General features: G+C 39.7%; 2 protein-coding genes and 2 pseudogenes across 8 annotated transcripts in view; 2 read left to right on the top strand and 2 right to left on the bottom strand.

The window, feature by feature from the left end:
- LOC128744301 (rho guanine nucleotide exchange factor 7) overlaps nucleotides 1-9,240 on the bottom strand; it is a 77,057-nt gene extending 67,817 nt beyond the window's left edge. The window contains exons 1-2 of one of the 7 annotated variants that reach the window (XM_053841175.1): nucleotides 9,070-9,239; nucleotides 8,609-8,893 (exon numbers count right to left, since the gene is read on the bottom strand). The gene's annotated coding sequence lies outside the window, so the exon portion shown is untranslated. Of the gene's footprint in view, nucleotides 1-8,608 lie in introns of all 7 variants that reach the window. The other 6 variants (XM_053841177.1, XM_053841176.1, XM_053841178.1 and 3 more) reach the window with 6 other exon arrangements.
- Nucleotides 1-11,692, top strand: part of LOC128740935 (cytosolic Fe-S cluster assembly factor NUBP2 homolog) — a 36,192-nt pseudogene extending 24,500 nt beyond the window's left edge.
- Nucleotides 11,693-11,807: 115 nt separating this feature from the next.
- LOC128740934 (probable ATP-dependent RNA helicase DHX35) lies at nucleotides 11,808-18,863 on the bottom strand (annotated as a pseudogene).
- Nucleotides 18,849-19,511, top strand: LOC128743473 (mediator of RNA polymerase II transcription subunit 11). Its single transcript, XM_053840065.1, has 2 exons — nucleotides 18,849-19,062; nucleotides 19,128-19,511. Exons 1-2 carry the CDS (start codon nucleotides 18,990-18,992, stop codon nucleotides 19,481-19,483), a joined length of 429 nt encoding a protein of 142 aa, XP_053696040.1. The 5' UTR covers nucleotides 18,849-18,989; the 3' UTR covers nucleotides 19,484-19,511.
- Nucleotides 19,512-19,513: the final 2 nt, after the last annotated feature.

Genomic DNA, 19,513 nt, shown 5'->3' with positions numbered 1-19,513 from the left:
ATTAAATTAACACTTTCTTTTCACAAGAATCACTAAAAAACACCTTTTCCCGATATCTATGAACAGTGTCTGCTTAAAATCATTTCATGCAATATGCCGAAAACGATACAAAACTTCAAGGACGATGGTGTAGTAGTTAAAACCAAAGGCAAAATGGCTATGGATTTTACTAAGTGATAGCGAAAACAATTTGTTTTTAATGATTTCTAGGTGAATGCTCCACTAATTCATTATTGCTAAAAATAAATTTAAAAATCAGAAAATTAAAATTAAAATTTTTATATTTGTACATATTTGTTTTACAAAAAATCAATTTTTCAAAGAAGTAAGTAACGAGAAGCTAGATTAAATAAGAGCGCGTAATTTTTTCAAAGCTAGAATCATGCATTTCACCATAAATTTGAAACTGCATTAAAATTTGTGTTGAAATAACAAGCGAAATTTATACACTCTTCTATATTCAACAGTTAAATTTACTGCTTGACGTTGACAGCCATAGATTGAAATAATAAACCTGCTGCATTGTTTTCGCTATGCAATAAAAGTTTCAAGATAACTAATTTGCCATCAATTGAAAGTCAATTTACAGTTTATGTGTAACTTCAATAGTAACCATTTTGTAACTATACATGTTACATATTGGTTATTGAGTAACTGTTAATGTAACCATATTTAGTTACATAAGTTGCGCTTTCGGTTACACAACTGTTATATTTTAGGTTACTGTAACCGAAGTTTTACATTTAAATTTGTCGCATATCAGCCGCTGCGACTCAATTGTGACAACGTGTGCTACTTGGGAACGTCGCGAATTTATTTTGCGCAAGCACCTAGAAAACCCTCAACTCTCTCATCATGAATGATGAGAGTTACGTCAAGGCGGACTTCCGGCAGCTTCCGGGGCTACTGTACTTCACCACCCAGCACAAGTTTGATGTTCCGGAGGAAGTAAGGATGCAGAAACATTCATAGTTTGCCAAAAATACATGATTTGGCCAGGAGTGCGCCGTTCGTGACTACCGGGACTGTAAACGGGCGGATCCACCTCAAGGAGTGTTTACATAAGCATCTGCCTTTTCTGTCGAAGCACCACGAGGGTCCTACAATCTTCTGGCCGGATCTACCTTTGTGCCAATTTTCAAAGGATGTATTGGAATGGTACGATGCTCAAGGACATAAATCCCCCCAACGCACCGAAAGTAAAGCCCATCGAAAAATACTGGGCTATTATGAATCAGGCGCTACGGAAGCATCCCAAAAAGGTCAAATCTGAGGAAGACATGAAGAAAAGGTGGGTTTCCGTACACAAGATGCTGCAGCCAGATGTTGTACAGAACCTTATGAGTGGAGTTGATCGTAATGTGCGAGCAGACGGTTATGGTATTGAAGTTCAATGAAATAAATATTCCAAAAGCTTACTAATGGGTTATATTTTATTGTCTGAAAGTTTGAAAAGGATCGGACAATTAGGTAATTTTCCGTGGTGCAATTTGATGTGGGACACCCTGTATTTGAAACTCGAAGGACCTGTTCAAAATGTTGGAAACGGGGTGACTACTGACACGAGATCTTTAAATATCGAAACCTTTGTACTTGATTGGTAAAAAATGGTCAAAAAATGAGAACTACACTTTTAATACTTCGAAACAGTAGACCCCTCATTCACGAAGCAGCCCGAAAGTTACAAAAAAAAATTGAATTTGTGGCAAACTTGACATTTGCAATTAAACAACTAACAAATGACATGGTTTTGTAAAAAAGAACAGGGCTTTCATCAAAAAAATAAAATTAAAATTTGTGGCCATCGTGGATTTGGTCGACATTAGAGATGCCAATACCGGGGGGATTTTGAAAACCGGTTTTCCGTTAGGTATTGATAAATGCAATACCGGTAAAACCGGTAAAAGTCAACATTTGAAAACTGCATTAAAAAATTATATTATTTGAAGAGGATCTTTCCATAATCAATGGTACTCAATTTTTTTGGCATACATAAATGACTAGTTCATTAAAATAATAATACAGTGGTATTCCGATTATATCTACACCTGGTTTAATCTACACCCGATTTTAGGTACCCCCGATTTTGTCTACCATTTAGACCCGGTTTTATCTACCTTTTTTTTAATTGTCATTTCAACCATGAGGCATGAAAATTTGGAAGATTTCATGAATTTATGAATAGCAGAGAATATTTCTTTGTATTTTACAGTTTACTATATGGCATCTGTGGTATGTAATTATACACAGAATGGGTATAATAATGCTGAAGCCAAATACGCAAAGTAACTTCCATTTATTTTGTAACGCATATTTTTAACATTTCATAATGATCCTTTTTGAGATTTTTCTATACCGTAACGCTAACAGGCACACCCCGTCTCCGCCATGAAATATGGTCTAATCAAAAGATTATCTTTCTTTAAAAATTCATAACTTTTGATCCATTGAATCGATTTTAATAATTTTATTACCAAATAAAAGGTATTTTAATGAGTTTTACAAGAAAAAAATAATAAACTGATGTTCAAATTTTTCTATGATTGCCAAAACATTTTTTGTAGGAGCCTCTTAAAATCACTTAAAACATTTAATATATTTGTTTTTTATTTATTCACTATATGAATTTATTTATTTACTATCTGATGGGGCTTTCAAGCGTTGGTTGGTTCGCCCCAATTCACTATATGTACTTTCAATGGCAAGCTAGTTGTTTACATACGACATACGACAAAAAACAGACCTGTAACATTTTCAGTTTTTGAGATACTTTTTTTTAAGGAATAAATATGCGTAAATGCAATGGACTCGCATGGCGTTTTATATGAGGCACATTTCTTTGTCAAAAACCTCTTTTATTACAAGTAAAAACAAAAACCATGCGTCTCCATTGTATTCTCGACACTTTATGAAAACTTAGAGTTCCTTTGGTCTACACACCATGAAAACATAAAAAGTGAATCTTTTTAATGTTTTTGCGATAATAAAAAGAAAGTTTGGGCTTCACTCCAATATTTTTTTCTGAAAAGAGCTCATTAAAATACTTTCTATTTGTTATTAACATAATTTAAATCGGTTCAATGGATCAAAAGTTATGAATTTTTAAAGAAAGAAAGGTGGAAAAATGGCAACTTTTGGGACCACACTGACTCCGAAAAGAGAATCCTAAGTACCAAATGAAAATACGGATCTAAAATTTACTGTAAAGGAATAAGTACACAAAATTTGAATAAAATCGGAGCAATTTTGAATTTCGATGTCTTTTTTCAGAATATTGCTTAGTTGACATGCATTATGGCTCATGATATGAATAAAATGAGCCCTATGCGTAAAATTACGCTGAAATAATACATAATTGAAAAAAATTATTAATAATAACAATATTTTTCGTTCATTTAAATTATTTTGGAGCAATTTATTTTTCCCCAAAATTGTCTACTTTCCAAATATATCTACCAAAAATTTTCGGATGGGTAGATAAAATCGGTAAACCACTGTATTTAACAATGTGAATTTACCGTGTCATCTTTTAAACAAGAACAAATTTTAATGAAAATCTCCCGGAGGCAGAGAATCTTCATTCGGTGTCCACAGAGAAAGAAAGAACAATTCCTAGCGGTAAATTAGAAATGTGGCTAGGAAAACCCTTGTCCAAGAGTTCGTTTTAATAAGCTGCTTAGATATTGACATTTTCGATAAATTATAACTGAAAGTTCAGTTGATTTGGTTCCACCGCGTGCTCGGTTTCTGAATTTATTCCATTGACTTTTAAAATAATAAAACCTTGCAGAATTTTATTATCAAACATCCTTGACGCCTTGAAGAATATTACAAAGTCATCACGAATAGTGCGGTTAATTATAAAACGAATAAATTTAAATATACGAGCTCTCTCTGAAATTCTACCGATACAGTAACTCGAACAGCAGTTGTGGGGTACCTGAAAGGTGTTCCGACAGCAGTTTTAGAGCTCGTAGTTCGTAAAGTTTGTAATTTTTCCAGTACAGCAATTCGACAGCAGCAGACTGGTTCTAGCACTGCGACAAAATCTTCTTTTTTCATGAATTCCTTATCGCTTAAGTAAAGCGTATGGTTGCTTCTCAGATTCGCCCACAGAATTGTCTCAGCCCTGCCAACAGGTAATTCTAACTAATCGTAAAGTTATTTCTATTCCAGTTTGTACTAGTGACCGAACGAATTCCTCTTTCGTGGTGTGTTCTGACATGTCACTAGAGTAGTCCGTTAATTTTCGCTGGAGATTTTCTGAACAGCTTCACTGTATATCGCACATTTCTTTTGTTGCGTAATATTCTTAATATTCATACAAGAAAGAAACCGGACCTACTTTGCCCTTCGCAAAACGCTACGATCATGATGCCTACGCCGCCGTATGAAGCTGACAATGTACAAAACCCTTATTCAACCGGTAATAGTTTACTTGTCGTATTTGACCGTAAGATGCTGCGGATGATATTTGGCGGAGTACAAACGGAAAGCGGAGAGTGGCGGAGGCGTATAAATCACGAACTAAAGGCACTGCTTGGAGAGATTACCATCGTACAGCTGGCGAAAGTCGGTAGGCTACGGCGGGGTGAACATGTCGTAAGATGCCGGACGACAGTGCAACGAAAACAGTTCTCTTCAACGACCCCATCGGCACCTGGAACAAAGGGGCTCAACGTGCTAGTTGGCTCGATCGGATCGATAGTAATTTGTGACTTCTGAGACGACTGGGAAATTGGCGACGAGTAGTCCATGCAGTGCACCGGGTTACATGGAGACGACTGCTTAAAAAGCTAGAGGCACACCGGTTTTATGCCGACAGCGGTGAAGTGTTTTGGGATTTTCCCTTTGAAAGAGCTACATAAGTGTAGAACCTTCAATCATGAAAATAAATTTACCCTATGCTTTAAAAGTTTTACCAGCAATTCAGGGGTGACATTGCGCATCTCGTTTCGAGTGATTTTCGTTCGAGACGCCCATTTGTTTAACGTGGTCGAAACGAACGAAAATCACTCGAAACGAGATGCGCAATGTCACCCCAGGTTTCTTTATTTGTTATTTGGTTTCGGTAAAACCGGTATATCATCCCTTTCTAGCGGCATGGTATATTGGTCATTGACAAACGACATGTTCTATGTCATGATAACCCTCACCACAAGTACAACGATTATCTTCTTAGAGACTTATACGAAGTAAATGTGCCTCGAACCAGTAGTGGTTTGACATAATTCGAGACATCACACAGATAAAATCACGATTCACATTAAAAGTTTTGAACCATGGTTTAGTTGATACTTTGGGAATAATGGAATGTAACCATCTTCCTAGTTCTCCATAGTCCCAAGAGTTTTGCCAACTAATTAATATCTTCTGACGTAAAGAAGCATAATATTCGTTAAAGGCGATAGGTCTATCAAAAATTTCACCGCTTATTGCCCCCAATTTAGCTAATGTGTCAGCATTCTCATTGCGTGTTATTTGAACAATGGGAAGGTATCTACACAAAAGTAATATGAAAACATTTTTCAGTTAAGGTACTCAAGCGCTCTCGTATTTTCCCAAAGAAATACGGGGTCTGATGCAAATCTCTAATTGATCGAAAAGCTTGAATAACACTGAGACTATCTGTAAAATTGGTCAATAATCCCTAGACTCTAGAGCCCTTTTTCAGTTCGCGAACCCCCTGGCGGATTTCCCTGTACTATTTTGCAGCGAACTAAAGTTTTGGCGAACCCCTGGGGGTTCGCGAACCCCAATTTGGGAAACGCTGCTCTAGAGCATACTGAACTGCAGCTAATTCTGCTACGTAGACAGAGCCTGGGTTATTGAGTTTGTAAGGGGTGAAATTAACGTCGAAGACACCAAAGCCAGTAGATCACGGGGAATCGCGTAGATGCTCGGGAATGTTACGAGTATCTTCTAGCATGGAAGTATCAAAAAAGACATTAGAGTAATTTGGCAAAATGGATGAATTTGCGAGAATTAAGCGAGGATTAATACTTTGAGCCATGTGATTGTAGTAAACAGTCATAAAACGAGTTTGAGGCTGAAATTCAATTAGCCTTTTAAAGTTTTCAATTACTAGTGTATTTAAAACCTCCCATTTAATAAGAATATGAGAAGCAAGATTCCAGAAGCGCTCTTCCAATGGAAGAACTCCTGCCAGTGCTTCTAAACTCATAGTGTGGGTTGAGTGCATACATCCTACAGCGATACGTAAGCAACGATATTGTATACGCTCAAGCTTAATGATGTGGATGTTTGCAGTGGAACAAAAACAGAAACAACCGTATTCTAGAATAGATAATATTATTGTTTTGTAAAGTTTGGTGAGATCTCCTGGATGAGCTCCCCGCCATGTTTCGGTTATTGATACGAAGAAAATTGATTCTCTGGTGATGTTTCTGAATTAAAAATACCTTATGTGGCATTTTCAGATGCATTTAGAGTCAAACCAAAATATTTGTGTACTAAACGTGAGAAATCATTTCATCCATGACTTTAAGTTGTGACTGAACTGATTCACGTTTTCTAGAAAACACTAATAATTCAGTTTTTACTGCAGAAACTAAATTGACTAGAATTTCTTGTAATGAATTCGTGATGTAGACAAGTCTCCATACGAGAAATACAAGTGTTTTTCGGATAGTAGCTTATGTAAAAATTGTTTAATATTGGCGAAAAACCTTGTTGGTAAAGTTTATCCAAAAAAAAGTCGAATGAAACTGAATTGAAGGACCCTTTAACGTCCAAGAACGCAGATACCATTTCTTCCTTGCGAGCCTAAGCAATTCGAATTTCTGCTGACAGCAACCCAAGGCAATGATGTGTTTCTTCGGCTCTACGAAATCCAAATTGGATGTTAGATAACAAGCCATTCGTCTCAATCCAATGGTTCATTTTTTTAAACAATATTCGGATACAAGATAGCATTACAATCCATCTGTATAAGTTATAGTCGTTGGCAGCTTTATCTTGTTTTTGAACGGGGATCAGCTTAACTCGTCTCGTCTCTTGGAATTATATTTTGCTCAACGAACTTGTCGCTTATTAAGATCTCTCCTGGTAGGTCTTTAACGAACCTTCGCCAGTAACTGCGTTTCTTTGCTGTGATCAAGCCGTTAAATGTGTTTCCAATTTCAGTATATCGTAAAAAATCCTCAACTTTTCCTTTCTTTCGAAAGTTCTTAAATGCATTGGACTTTTCTGCGCAGACATCGGAGCACTCTTTGTCCCACCATTGATTGAGTGGGAGGTCGACTGTTGATCGTCACAACGGGATATCGTTTAGTTTGGGCTTGTATCGCAGGATCAAGAATGAAACCATCAGCAAAAAGGTGTTATGCAATGAGTGGTGAAAGATGTTGGATGTTCTCAACAGATTTATCACAGAAGCTGTTGAGAACATCTAATTGCTTCCATCAATCATTTGCATGTTTTTTAATGGGATGACGAGCACTCCCGACTTGCTTTGGTACGTTGGCCTTTGTACTTGCACGCCCGTATTTTAAGGGTGATTATTTAGTTTACTGCTTCATATCTGCTTCTGGAAGAATGATATCTTTCTCGAAGTAACACCAGCCTATCACTTTATTCAAGAGTTCGTAATTTGTATCTTGTTGAATATCTTGTTAAGAAAAATTAAGAAATTACATACGTGACATACGTGCGCCAGTTAAACCTAAAACCAGTTGGATCTCACGAGTAGGGCTTCAAACGTACTGTCACAAATATAATCTATCAATTTTTTTAGCATAAGCAATATGAATTGGATGATTCAGTAATTCTTTGTTAAATTTCTCCGATTAAATTAAAAGAACACTTATACCTAGACAGCTTGCAAAAAAAACAAAAGTTCAAATGGAAGGCGTGCAGTAAAACATACGCCTGCTGAGACTAGCATGCGTGTATTTTCCGGACAAATTCTACAAGGCTAAAAAAAAACAGTGCATACGGACCTTAATAACTTGGAAAAATTTAATAGGGTGCTCCCTGGCGTTCAAGGTAAACTTCCGCAAAGTATTCAAAACCGCATGATCAGTACAAGCTAGGTAGGTAGATTATTTGATCTTTGAAAGCAAGAAAGCACAGAGTTTATAAAAAAACTACTGTATGTCATCCGAATATTGTAATGTCTTTGCAATGCATTTGTTAAGATCGTATTTATGTAAGTACCCACATATTAGTATGCATATGAAAAACTGTACAAACAGACTGCAAGTGTTAGCCCATCTTAGTTCGTGAGCCACCGAACCGTGGTGACTCATAAAGCTTTCCATGGAAGGCAAATTTTCTACACCTTCAAAAGACACAGCGTACAATGAACCAATTTCGAGTTAGAGGTACCAGAATAACAAACGAAACATTTCGACAAACTTGAAATAATTTTTGCCCAAGCATCCTTAACCTTTAGCTCAACCTGTCCCGTGTCTGTTGAATATCTTTGGGTCTCGTCGCATGTAGGTAACTGTCTCTACTGTCTATTACCGTATAGCTATCGCTTTCGTTGTTGCCGCGTCGTAAAAGAAATAGCAGCAGAACGTAGCAGCAAGCTAAAGGGGGAAAAAAATTGAAAATATTTCGTTTTATAATTAGCTTTACTTACGGGAGAACGGATGAGAAAGGCAGAATGAAATCTGGTCGTCTGTATAGGAAGATCACACTGCCGCTCTGGCTCGGCTCGGCTAGGCTAGGCGGAAGATCTTTCTTTTCTTTTTCTTGCTGTCACTCGCGGGTCGCGCTATTCCGCGATATATATATTCTCCGCTCACTATACTTTTTCACATTTGCGTGAAATACGCTCTCATTTCGCTTTGCTTCCTTTTTTGTATATTTTCTCGTACTATCGAAAGCTGAAAAATATTCACTTTATTTGCTGTATTTGCATTCGCTGCAATGAAAAAGAAACCCAATCACAACAAAAAAACCCCGATGCTTTCCACTAAACACCCAGATGATCACATAACTAATAAACTATGATGGTTTTTTTTTCGCTAGAACTTTTAAGCACAATTTTAATTGGCTTCTCGCGTTACGGCTTCCGAAGCAACTCTAGACAACACTGACCGATCGATTGGAGCTTCCTCGTCACCGCAACTTACTAACTTTCTATTAATCACACCGCGATAACTGCTGCTTCGTATCGTTCAATGACGGAATCTATCTTCATTCTAGCGATTTTGTTCTCGGTCTAATGATGATTCCATGCAAATGCGAGACGAACTGCGGCGAGCAATATCAACACCTGACAGTGCTTCTGCTTATGTGCGTTGCGTTGCATCCGTGGTTGCATCGGATTTTTTGTTTGCATTTTGACATTTCCCGCAGCCGAGCCAAGTCGACATTCAGCCGAGGGTACATTGCCACCGTGTAAACATACCGTGTAATCTAGCGTGTTATCCAACCCCCCAGCACGTCACCATGTTTCTATCCCCCCGCTAATCCGACACTCAATAATCCGACGACACGATAGTACGGATCCCGCTAATCCGGAAAATTCCGAATTAAAAAGCAGAGTACTTTGCTCCTTTCAGTCGAACATTACCTTCATTGGGGGTCGACATTTGAGTCAAGATGTTACTCATTCCAACTAAATTGAAATGGTAAATGGTGCTCCTTATAACTGCCTTCAGTTTTGCCAAAAGCCCTATTTATTCGTCACTCTTATCAATAGATTAATGTTCTTGTGCTTATTTCGAAGCTAAGCATGAATTGAAAAGTATTTTATAGTTTAAATTGTGCATTGCTTAACATAACACAACTTAATTGCGTATTTACGACAATTTTTTCGAAAATTTCCGGAGTTGTTTACGTCTGGATGTAAACAACACGACATTTCAAACCCCCACTGACATTATAGTTTGACTGCCGGATTATCGAGTCTAAATTCGTTAATCCGGCCATGAATTTGTCGGATTAGCGGGGTGGTACTGTAGATCATTTTGCGATGACGTCATTTTGCCGTCAAATGACACCACTTGGTGGTTTGTTTACATGTTTTTTGTCACATCCAGCAGTTTTGATTTAAAATTTCGTGAAGGATTACTGCATCAGTTGCTTTAAAATGCATGTAAGGTGCTTTCTCTTAAATAAAAGCTATAATTTTTTATCATTATCTGCCGGACAAAGATAGAAAACTCAATTCAAACTTTAACACCATGTAAACAAACCACCAAGTGCTGTCAAAAAAGTGTGGTTAGGCGCTCCCGTGTAATGATGATCCCGTGAAAACATAGCGCATTGCAAAATTAAAGTGATTTTCTGTTGATTTCATTGTGCTTTGTGTTGATTCATTTTCAATAGATTTTCATTTCGAATTGTAGTGATAGGCATTGTCGCACTTTTTATGCCAGTCGCACTTTTATAGACTGCGGTGTCCAGTAAGGTACAAAATGCGGGATATTGATTCTACTGTTTTACCTGACTCACTGCGAATATGCGTGTTATTGAAATAAAACGTCACCATGCGTTTTATTCGTTTATAATGCATATGTAGGTAATATCGATAACAAACGATTTTTTATAAGTTGAGCTTTTGTTATTGCATTTAACTTGTAAAAAGTTGCATAAATAACAATTCAGTTTCACAATACAATTATTGCGTACTATTAGCACTTGCAATATAACGTTTAAGTACGTTAGTTTTAGTGATCAAAATCAACGATATTTTCGATACAAGGGCGATATTTTTCGAAATCTTTCGAACCAACACGATCCCGCGAATACAACGCTATTCGCAGTGAGTCAGGTAACACGGGTAACACATATAGTTACTATATATCCAGCTTTCCACGAGCGATAATGGCGGATATTGAGCACAAGTGGGCACAATCTTTTGACATTCATTGGAGGAGCGTCGAGTTCGCCCTGACGGAGTTACTATGGATACATTCATGATTGTTTGTTGTTCGAGTGTAACAATGTAAACATTGTTTAATTTTGCAGATCGCGTTAACCTTATCGGAATCCGGTTAAAAGGTGAGTCATTTGAATTGGCAAAATATAATCATGTTTTTTAATCAACACTCGTTTTGGTTGGCTTATTAGACATTGATCTGTGCGGTCCCAGCGTTCCATTCTTGCTAAGACTAGAGGATCACGATGTTCACCAATGCGAAGAAGGATGGGTACCAGTTTATACCAGTGCCGAAAAGAAACTGGCCGTTATGTCGATTGGTTTTCTATTGAAGAGCCGAACCGAAGCTGTTATTTGGCGAGGACCCAAGAAGACTGCAATGATCAAACAGTTTTTAGAGGACGTCGCTTGGGATGAGTTGGATTATCTCATTATCGATACTCCTCCGGGGTTTTCGGACGAACACATCACCGTCATGGAAAACTTGAAGGGAGTAAACGCAGATTGTGACAACGCCTCAGGAAATGGCCTTGGAAGACGTCCGAAAGGAGATAACTTTCTGTAAGAAACTGGGATACCGATCATTGGGATTGTAGAGAATATGAGCGGCTTTGTGTGTCCCAATTGTGCCGAATGTACGAATATATTCTCTTCGGGAGGTGGATTAGCGTTGGCAGAACTGGCAAAAGTGCCCCACTTGGGGACGTTACCGATCGATCCACGTGTTGGTGGATTGGGATGTACGGGAAAGGCATGGTGAATGAACTACCAGATTGTACCACGTCACAAGTGCTGAGAGATATTGTTAAGGTTTTAACAGTGGAAAAGCAATAAAACTTAAGCTTAATTTGAAATAAATTTTTACGTTCGAAACTTCCACGATCCAAACTGGTCATCAAATTAAAATACAAGAAATTATTTGGCTTTAAAACTCCAAGTATATTAAGGTTTAGAAAATATCTCTTACGACCGTAACTTTATGGTAATAGTGAGGTGCCAGTTCTGTGAGCCACTCTTGTTTAATAACGGTACCTTTATAAACAATTTGGAAGTATGCAAAAGTTCACAAAATACAACCCATTGTGGCTGTTCTACGATATACAATGCCGAAAGTGGATGAATCGAAAGCTCTGTGTCACCTCGTACCGTTTTGTAAACCCCAGAATGATGCAAATAAGCAGCGTATGGAAAAAATCCCGACACATTGCAGCGGCATATAGTTTCCACATTGTCACCACAAGAAAGCAGTGGTATGTTTAATTCTCGTTCCAGCATGCTGCAAAGTTGTGTTTTGATTTCATGTGCGCGTTTCAAATTACGATACATTAAAAAATTTCGTCCTTAGAATTCTTTCGTGCGATCATTTGCAACAAAGGCTGTGTACATATTCAAAAGTGTGATCAGATCTCCCTCAGAAACTTCAAAATTACGCTTCGCAATAGGGGCTCGTATGGACGCCTGGCCGCTCACTGGTTTTGAGAAAACTGATTGAACTTGCAGCATGGCTATTATTGTTTTATTAAAAGAAATACTGTTTGAAATTTTCCACCTTCTTTTATTTGACTGTACTCTACTACAAGCGGATACGGAATGAATGATCTTAAAACTAAAAACAAAGTACATAAGGATATGGGTCTAAAGCTAAACGCAAAGAGCTAAACGTAAAGAGCTAAACACGAGGGGTGCATAGCAACCGCAACATCCTCCTTACTTTAAATAAAAGAAAAATTAACTTAAATTTACATGATAATCCTTAAATCTATTCGGAAGACGAATTTCTCTTCTCGGGCGATCAACTGGTCTAGGAGCCGATGAAACACGTTTCTCTTTTGGTTGCGAAGCACGAGGTGTTGTAACGGACGGTTCGATAGGCACCGTTGACGACGACGACGACTTATCAATCGCAGCAAACGTTGATTGATTTGACGCATGAAAACCATTTCCAATAACTGCGTTGTTCGGAACAGCTTCAATATTTCTATCGGGAAAATTTTCGTCCTCTGGGAGCATCAAGACAGGATTGCGATTGTGTCCAGGTCCAGCTGTTGGTAACGAGGCAAGTTCCTTGCGAGGCTTGATGTGAACAGCACTGCGACGATAACCAGCACCATCTACTTCTACCTGGAAAGAGCGTTCACTCAAGCGATTCAAAATTGTGCCAGGAGTCCACTGTTTCGAAGTTTCTGGATTCAACTGAACATATACTGGAGAGCCGACTTGAAGATTAGGTAGAGTCTTAGTTACTTTATCGTAGTGAAATTTAATTTTCTTTCGGTTGGCTTCAATAGCACCTGCAACACCATCGACAACTTTCGGAAAAAGATTCTTTGCAGAAGTTGGAATGCCGCATCTTGTAGACCTCGAAAATAAACGAGCCGCTGGACTGGAACCTATTTTATTGGGTATGTTCCGCCAATGCAAAAGTGCATACCAGAAATCAATTCCGGATTCTTCTGACTTTTTTAGTAAACGTTTAGCAATCTTCACGGCTGCTTCCGCTTTCCCGTTGGCTTGTTGATGATGAGGAGCAGACGTTATGTGCTGAAAGTCCCACTCGCGGGCAAACTCTACCATCTTTTGGCAAACAAAGTTAGTACCATTGTCTGTAAGAATTACCTGAGGCTTTCCATGACGGGCGAAGTTTTCTTTGCAGGCAGCTATAACGGAATCTGGCTTCAAATCTTTTAAGACGTCGACCTCAAAATAATCAGAATAGTGATCCACGGTTACTAGGAATGCTCTTCTGATATTTACGAAGTCCGCGAAGAAAACATCCATGGAAACGAATTGGAACGGGTACACTGGAATGCTGTGAGTCACCATTGGAGGATTTGATTGAGATGCTGCAAACTTGGCACATGTTGTGCACGACTGGACAACTTCTTTAATTTGAACACTCATTCCGGGCCAGAATAAGTTCGCGCGTGCTAACTTTAGAGTAGCTTCGATTCCACTGTGACTTGCGTGACAAATATCGATAAGTTTTCTGCGTAGAGAGTGCGGTATAAGGATTCTGTCGTTACGGAAAACTAAGCCGTCTTGGGTCGACAACTCCTGACAGTACCGGAAATATATTTTAACGCTGTCGGGCACTTGGTCGGCCGTTGTTGGCCAGCCATTTAGGATGAATTCGATGATGAGCTGCATCGTCGAGTCGTTCGCTGTTGCTTGAATTATCTCACTCAAACGAGTATCCGAAATACTTAGGTAATTACTTAGTCTGACGCTGCCTACCTCTTCGATGACTTTGTATATGTTGCTTTTCTTGTACACATCTGCAGCTGCATTGTCGTTAAGCGGGGCCCTCGAAAGAGCATCAGCTACAACGTTGTTCTTGCCGGTCACATATTCCAAGGATATGCTATATCTTTGAAGGTTTAATAGCATATGTTGAAGTCGTCTGGGGGCTGATAGTAGAGGCTTCCGGAAAATGTTAATAAGAGGTCGATGATCGGTCTTAATAGTAACTCTAGGGTTTCCCACGATTAACTGATCGAATCGAACACAAGCAAACAAAATGGCAAGCAGTTCCTTCTCTATCTGGGCGTAATTCTTCTCCGTAGCAGTTAGTGTTCGAGAAGCGTATCCGATTACTCCGTCTTCTTGGAAAACAGCAGCTCCCAAACCGAAACAACTGGCATCACACTCAATGGTAATCGGTAAGTTCATATTGTAGTAGCGAAGCGTGCCAATGTCCGATACTAAATTCTTGACGCGTTTGAATTCCTCCTCCTCTGTCTCCGTCCACTGCCAAGGAACGGAAGTAGAAATCAATCTTCGCAAGTTTGTAATGTTCATGCTAAGATTTGGGATGAAGCGACTCAAGTAATTTATCATACCGACAAAGCGATGAACTTCTTTTCGATCCGATGGAGTAGGAAAGTTTCGTATCGTAGAAATTTTACTTTCATCTGGCTTCAATCCCTGGTCAGTGAGCACGTGTCCGTAAAAATCAACTGAAGTTTGGCATAATTTTAGTTTGGAACGGTTCAGTTTAACATTCCGTTCTTCGAGTCTGGATAGCAGGTTTTCTAGATTAGTATTGTGATCGATCAATGCTTCTTCAAATGTACCGCCTTTTCCATATAGCAAGAGATCGTCGGCAATACATTCTACTCCTTTAAGGCCTTGGATTACTTCCTGTAATTTCATTTGGAAGATTTCAGGGGCAGATGAAATACCAAAAGGAAGACGGGTCCATCTATAACGACCGTAGGGGGTCCAAAAGGTTGTCAACTTACTGCTGGCTTCGTCCAATTCGACATGCCAAAAGCCCTTCTTGGCATCCACTGTCGAAAATATCTTCGCATCACCCAGTTCAGGGAGTATCTCATCAAGAGTAACGAATTGTAAATGGGGTCTTTTGAGCGCCTTATTTAGTGGAATAGGATCTAAACATATTCGAATGCCTTTCGTTTCAGAGTTACCCCGTTGAACCAAAACAAGGTTGCTAACCCATTCTGTGTGTTGTGGTTCCTTGACAATAATGCCGTCCTTTTCGAGAGAGGCCAATTCATTTTTCAACTTACCTCGCAAAGCGATGGGTACCCGACGAGGCTGTTGAATCAATGGAGGGATGTTTTCGTCACACTCTAGAGAGACCTTTCCAGCGAATTTTCCATAACCATTGAAGAGTTCCTTGTGTGCGTCGACAATCTGTTCTGCTTTGACGCGGTATATATTAAGTAACTTTGCAGATTTGGGTTCTGTTACAGAAACTGTTTTACAAAATTTGACGAGCTTCAGCACACGACACACATTTGCGGATAGCAGCGGACGGTGATTAACGTCAACTACTTGAAGCACTAAAGAATACCTCTTTCCCGCTCGGCGACAAGGTATTTTCACTTGACCCAAAACATTGATCGGGTTTCCGCCGAAACTCTGCAAACGGAACTGAGAAGGCAATAATGGTGGACTAGCGTTACCTGTAAGTTTTGACAAGCAAGCATGACCAATCAGGCTCGTGTTCGCTCCAGTATCCAATTCACACACAACGGGTTTCCATGAACTACCAATTTTCAAATCTAACTGGGCCGACACACCTCCACCTCGGGCACTGTTGTCAAAAATTCTACCGATCTCATATTCTTGTTCAGTTTCTTCCCCTGATTCGTCTGTTGAGGAACTTACGTCTGTTTCACTGTTTTCTTCATCAATTTTCTTCACTCTTCGGGGCTTCTGGTTACGTGACTTCCGACTCGATTTGCACACTTTTTCGAAATGGTTTTTACCATTGCAGCGACGACACTTTTTTCCGAATGCTGGACAGACACCTTTAACAAACTCGTGACGGTCACCACAGAACTTGCAACGCGATAGTTTCGATTTTGCCCTCTGCACTTTGTTCACCTCCACATCTGGAGTCGAGACACCTAGCTCAGATGAATGCTTCGTTGTTATCTCCTCCGCTCGGCACATATCAATTGCTTTCGTGGTATCAATATCAGGTATAGCTATCATTTTAGACCGAAGGCTAGGCCATTTATTGGCAGTCACAAGCTTAAATGTGACGAATTCTGCCTGTAACTCACCCAGCTTAGCTGTTTTGGCTAGAATCTTAAGCCGTGTAGCAAACTCGTCGATAGACTCTCTCGGGTGCTGAGCTGCTGAGAAATAATCCAACCGGTCTATGATGATGTTTCGCTTTGTAACCACTTTCTGCTTAATAGCACACAATGCCGCTTCAAGATTCGATTGCTCCTCCACAGTAAGCTCAAAATTAAAATATTTTTTTCTAGCGGGCTCGCCGATAACGGACAGAAGAAAACTCACTTTCTGCGGATCGTCGGCTGCTGGCCACCGGTCCATACCAATGGCTTTTGCGTAGTCTCGCCAGCTTTTTTCGAAAAAGTCGAAATTTTCTTGCATGTCTCCTTCCAAAGCGAGAGGAGACGGCTGCGGAACTGTTACACTTGCAGCACACGGCTGGCGACTAGCCGACGCGTTAGCGGTATTCGATTGACTTACTGCGGTTGTCAATCCACGACATAATTCAGCAAACATTCTGGTTTGGTGATCCAGAAGCTGCTGGAACTGTATATTATCCATCTTTATGGCACACCGTAAAACACGTGACAAGGATACGAAAACAAAATGGCCGCCAGCAAACTGCGACTTAACGATTCACACGTTCTAATTTTCGTCCTTGCTTCTATAGTCTTGTTTGTTTAACACTGAATTTTCCCGCGATATCACAAATGACGCCGAAACACTTTCAGAAACAAACTTTTACTTCTGACACCATGTTTTATTAAAAGAAATACTGTTTGAAATTTTCCACCTTCTTTTATTTGACTGTACTCTACTACAAGCGGATACGGAATGAATGATCTTAAAACTAAAAACAAAGTACATAAGGATATGGGTCTAAAGCTAAACGCAAAGAGCTAAACGTAAAGAGCTAAACACGAGGGGTGCATAGCAACCGCAACAATTATAATAAGAATTTCCTCTGAGCATCCCATCTCGCCGACGTTGTACAGCATTTTAGCCAACATCGGATTTATAGGCATTTCTGCTAAGAAATAACCAATCGGGGACGTTAAGTTTCCATCGGAGTCGAGTGCATCCAGAGCGAACAAAGTCTCCAGTGAAGCCAGCAGATTCTTAGCCGGTGGTGGTGAAGGAAACGTGAACCGCAAGATGTTATCAATTCCCAATGCTTTTAGAAATAAAACCGTACTGCAGAGATCGGTTCGGCGCATTTCCGGTGGAGTATAATCGGGTAGTTTGTCCCACTCTTCTTCATAATAGAGACGGTAGACTTTTCCGCTGTGAATCCTTCCGGCTCGGCCTGCTCGCTGTTCCGCGGCTGCTTTGCTAGTCGGTACTATTACCAAGCTGTTAGTGGTGCTCTCGGCTGAATACCAGTTCAACTTTACAAATCCGCTATCAATAACTGAAAGTAGTTGACATTAGAATTTCTTTACAGTTTCAAGCAAGCAGTTAAGTTACAAGCCGGCTTACCATAAACAATTCCTGGAATTGTCACTGATGTCTCCGCTATGTTAGTAGCTAAAATAACTTTCCGAGCTCCCTTAGGGGCGTTGAAAAAAACTTTCAACTGATCCGTGTTGGATAGCGTTCCGTACATGGGAAATATTGTCAAGTCATCCTTCCCACTAGCCTCCTTATGCTCACGCAAAAGATCGAGTGCTTTTAACACTTCTTCCTGCCCCGTCAGGAACGCAAGAATGTCTCTCGGTTTCTCACTACGATGGATTTTCATTACCGTTTCCACTGTTCCCTTCACGTAGTCTGGCCAAGGTTCTGAAAGTGTAGTCCAAATTATTATATCTTTTTGAGCCTGACGAACAAAACCTTACCTTGCAAATAAAACACCTCGTATAGGGATACATGCGACCTTGCGATCTGCAAAATTAAACAATGTTTACATTGTTACACTCGAACAATAAACAATCATGGATGTTTCCATAGTAACTCCGTCAGGGCGAACACGACGCTCCTCCAATGAATGTCAAAAGATTGTGCCCACTTGTGCTCAATATCCGCCATTATCGCTCGTGGAAAGCTGGATATAGTTCGGCGGATAGAAAATCGGGAGCCAAATAAACGTCAAAAGCGGAGCCAAAAGCTTTTCAAAATCCAAAATGCAGGAGTAATGTTAAAAAAACACACTTTATTTTCATAGAACTAGTCATTTTCAACACCCGCCAGTGATTATTTTTCGTAAAAACCTGCACATTTCATCATAATTTCAAATTTAATTTCATAAATCAGGGATGCCAATTCGCCTGGTTTTCTACCCGCGAACTATATATATAGTAACTATAGTAACACAGTACTAATGTATGTGATTTGACAGCCACACCACCCCGCTGGGAAATTGGCCTCAGTGTAATAGGGAATTAGTACTGCTGTGTTGAGCCCCTCGGTTAAAAGCGGTAGCATGAGCTTAATGTCGACTGTTTGGTGTGATGTGTGATCTGATGTGATTTTAATTTGAGGTTTAGCACTGTTTATATTTTATTAGCATCGGCATCGTTTTAATTTTTGTTTATAACTAAAATTTATCCGTGATAAACCATAAAAATTATCAAAAATTTGCAATACTCGGTGATTAATTGTGCCGAAAGTTCATATAGAGACCACCTATTTTGTGTGCAAAATGTCGGCGATTGATAAAATACAAGTGCTGGATTCAATTGAAAAGGAAGTGATCCTATGCTTACAGAGTGCAGGTAAGTTTACCGGTTTTCAGTGAATTTAATATTCATCAATCATTAATTATTCATCCCCATTGTAGGACAAGCCCTGCTCGAGCTCAGTAAAGAGAAAACCAGCCAGAAGGCCACGGAAACCCACACCAATCAGTTCCTAAAGTCACTGAACTCGGTCGAATCGAAACTCTCCGAGCAGATTAACTACCTGACGCAGGTATCCACCGGGCAGCCGCACGAAGGCTCGGGCTACGCCGCAGCCAAGGTTCTGCAAATGGCCTGGCATCGCATCCAGCACGTAAAGTCTCGCATCAAGGAGCTGGAAGAATGCAAGCTGAAGTACACCCAAGCTGCCACCCGGCTGCAGACCAACCAACAGCGAGTCGGTGCCCCCGGACCGGGCCAGGGCGGTGCTGCCAGTACGGCAGGAGTTATGCTGTGATTGCCGGAAGCAAATAAAAAGATAAGGTTT

The sequence above is a fragment of the Sabethes cyaneus genome, chromosome 3, assembly GCF_943734655.1.
Source record: "Sabethes cyaneus chromosome 3, idSabCyanKW18_F2, whole genome shotgun sequence".
Taxonomy (NCBI): domain Eukaryota; kingdom Metazoa; phylum Arthropoda; class Insecta; order Diptera; family Culicidae; genus Sabethes; species Sabethes cyaneus.
The sequence above is the reverse complement of the archived record's forward strand: the minus strand, read 5'-3'. Positions and strand labels throughout refer to the sequence as shown.

Coding starts and splice junctions, on each gene's coding strand:
- LOC128743473 (XM_053840065.1), top strand. CDS start 18,990: ATGTCGGCGATTGATAAAATACAAGTGCTGGATTCAATTGAAAAGGAA. Junction 19,063..19,127: donor CCTATGCTTACAGAGTGCAG/GTAAGTTTACCG, acceptor TCCCCATTGTAG/GACAAGCCCTGCTCGAGCTC.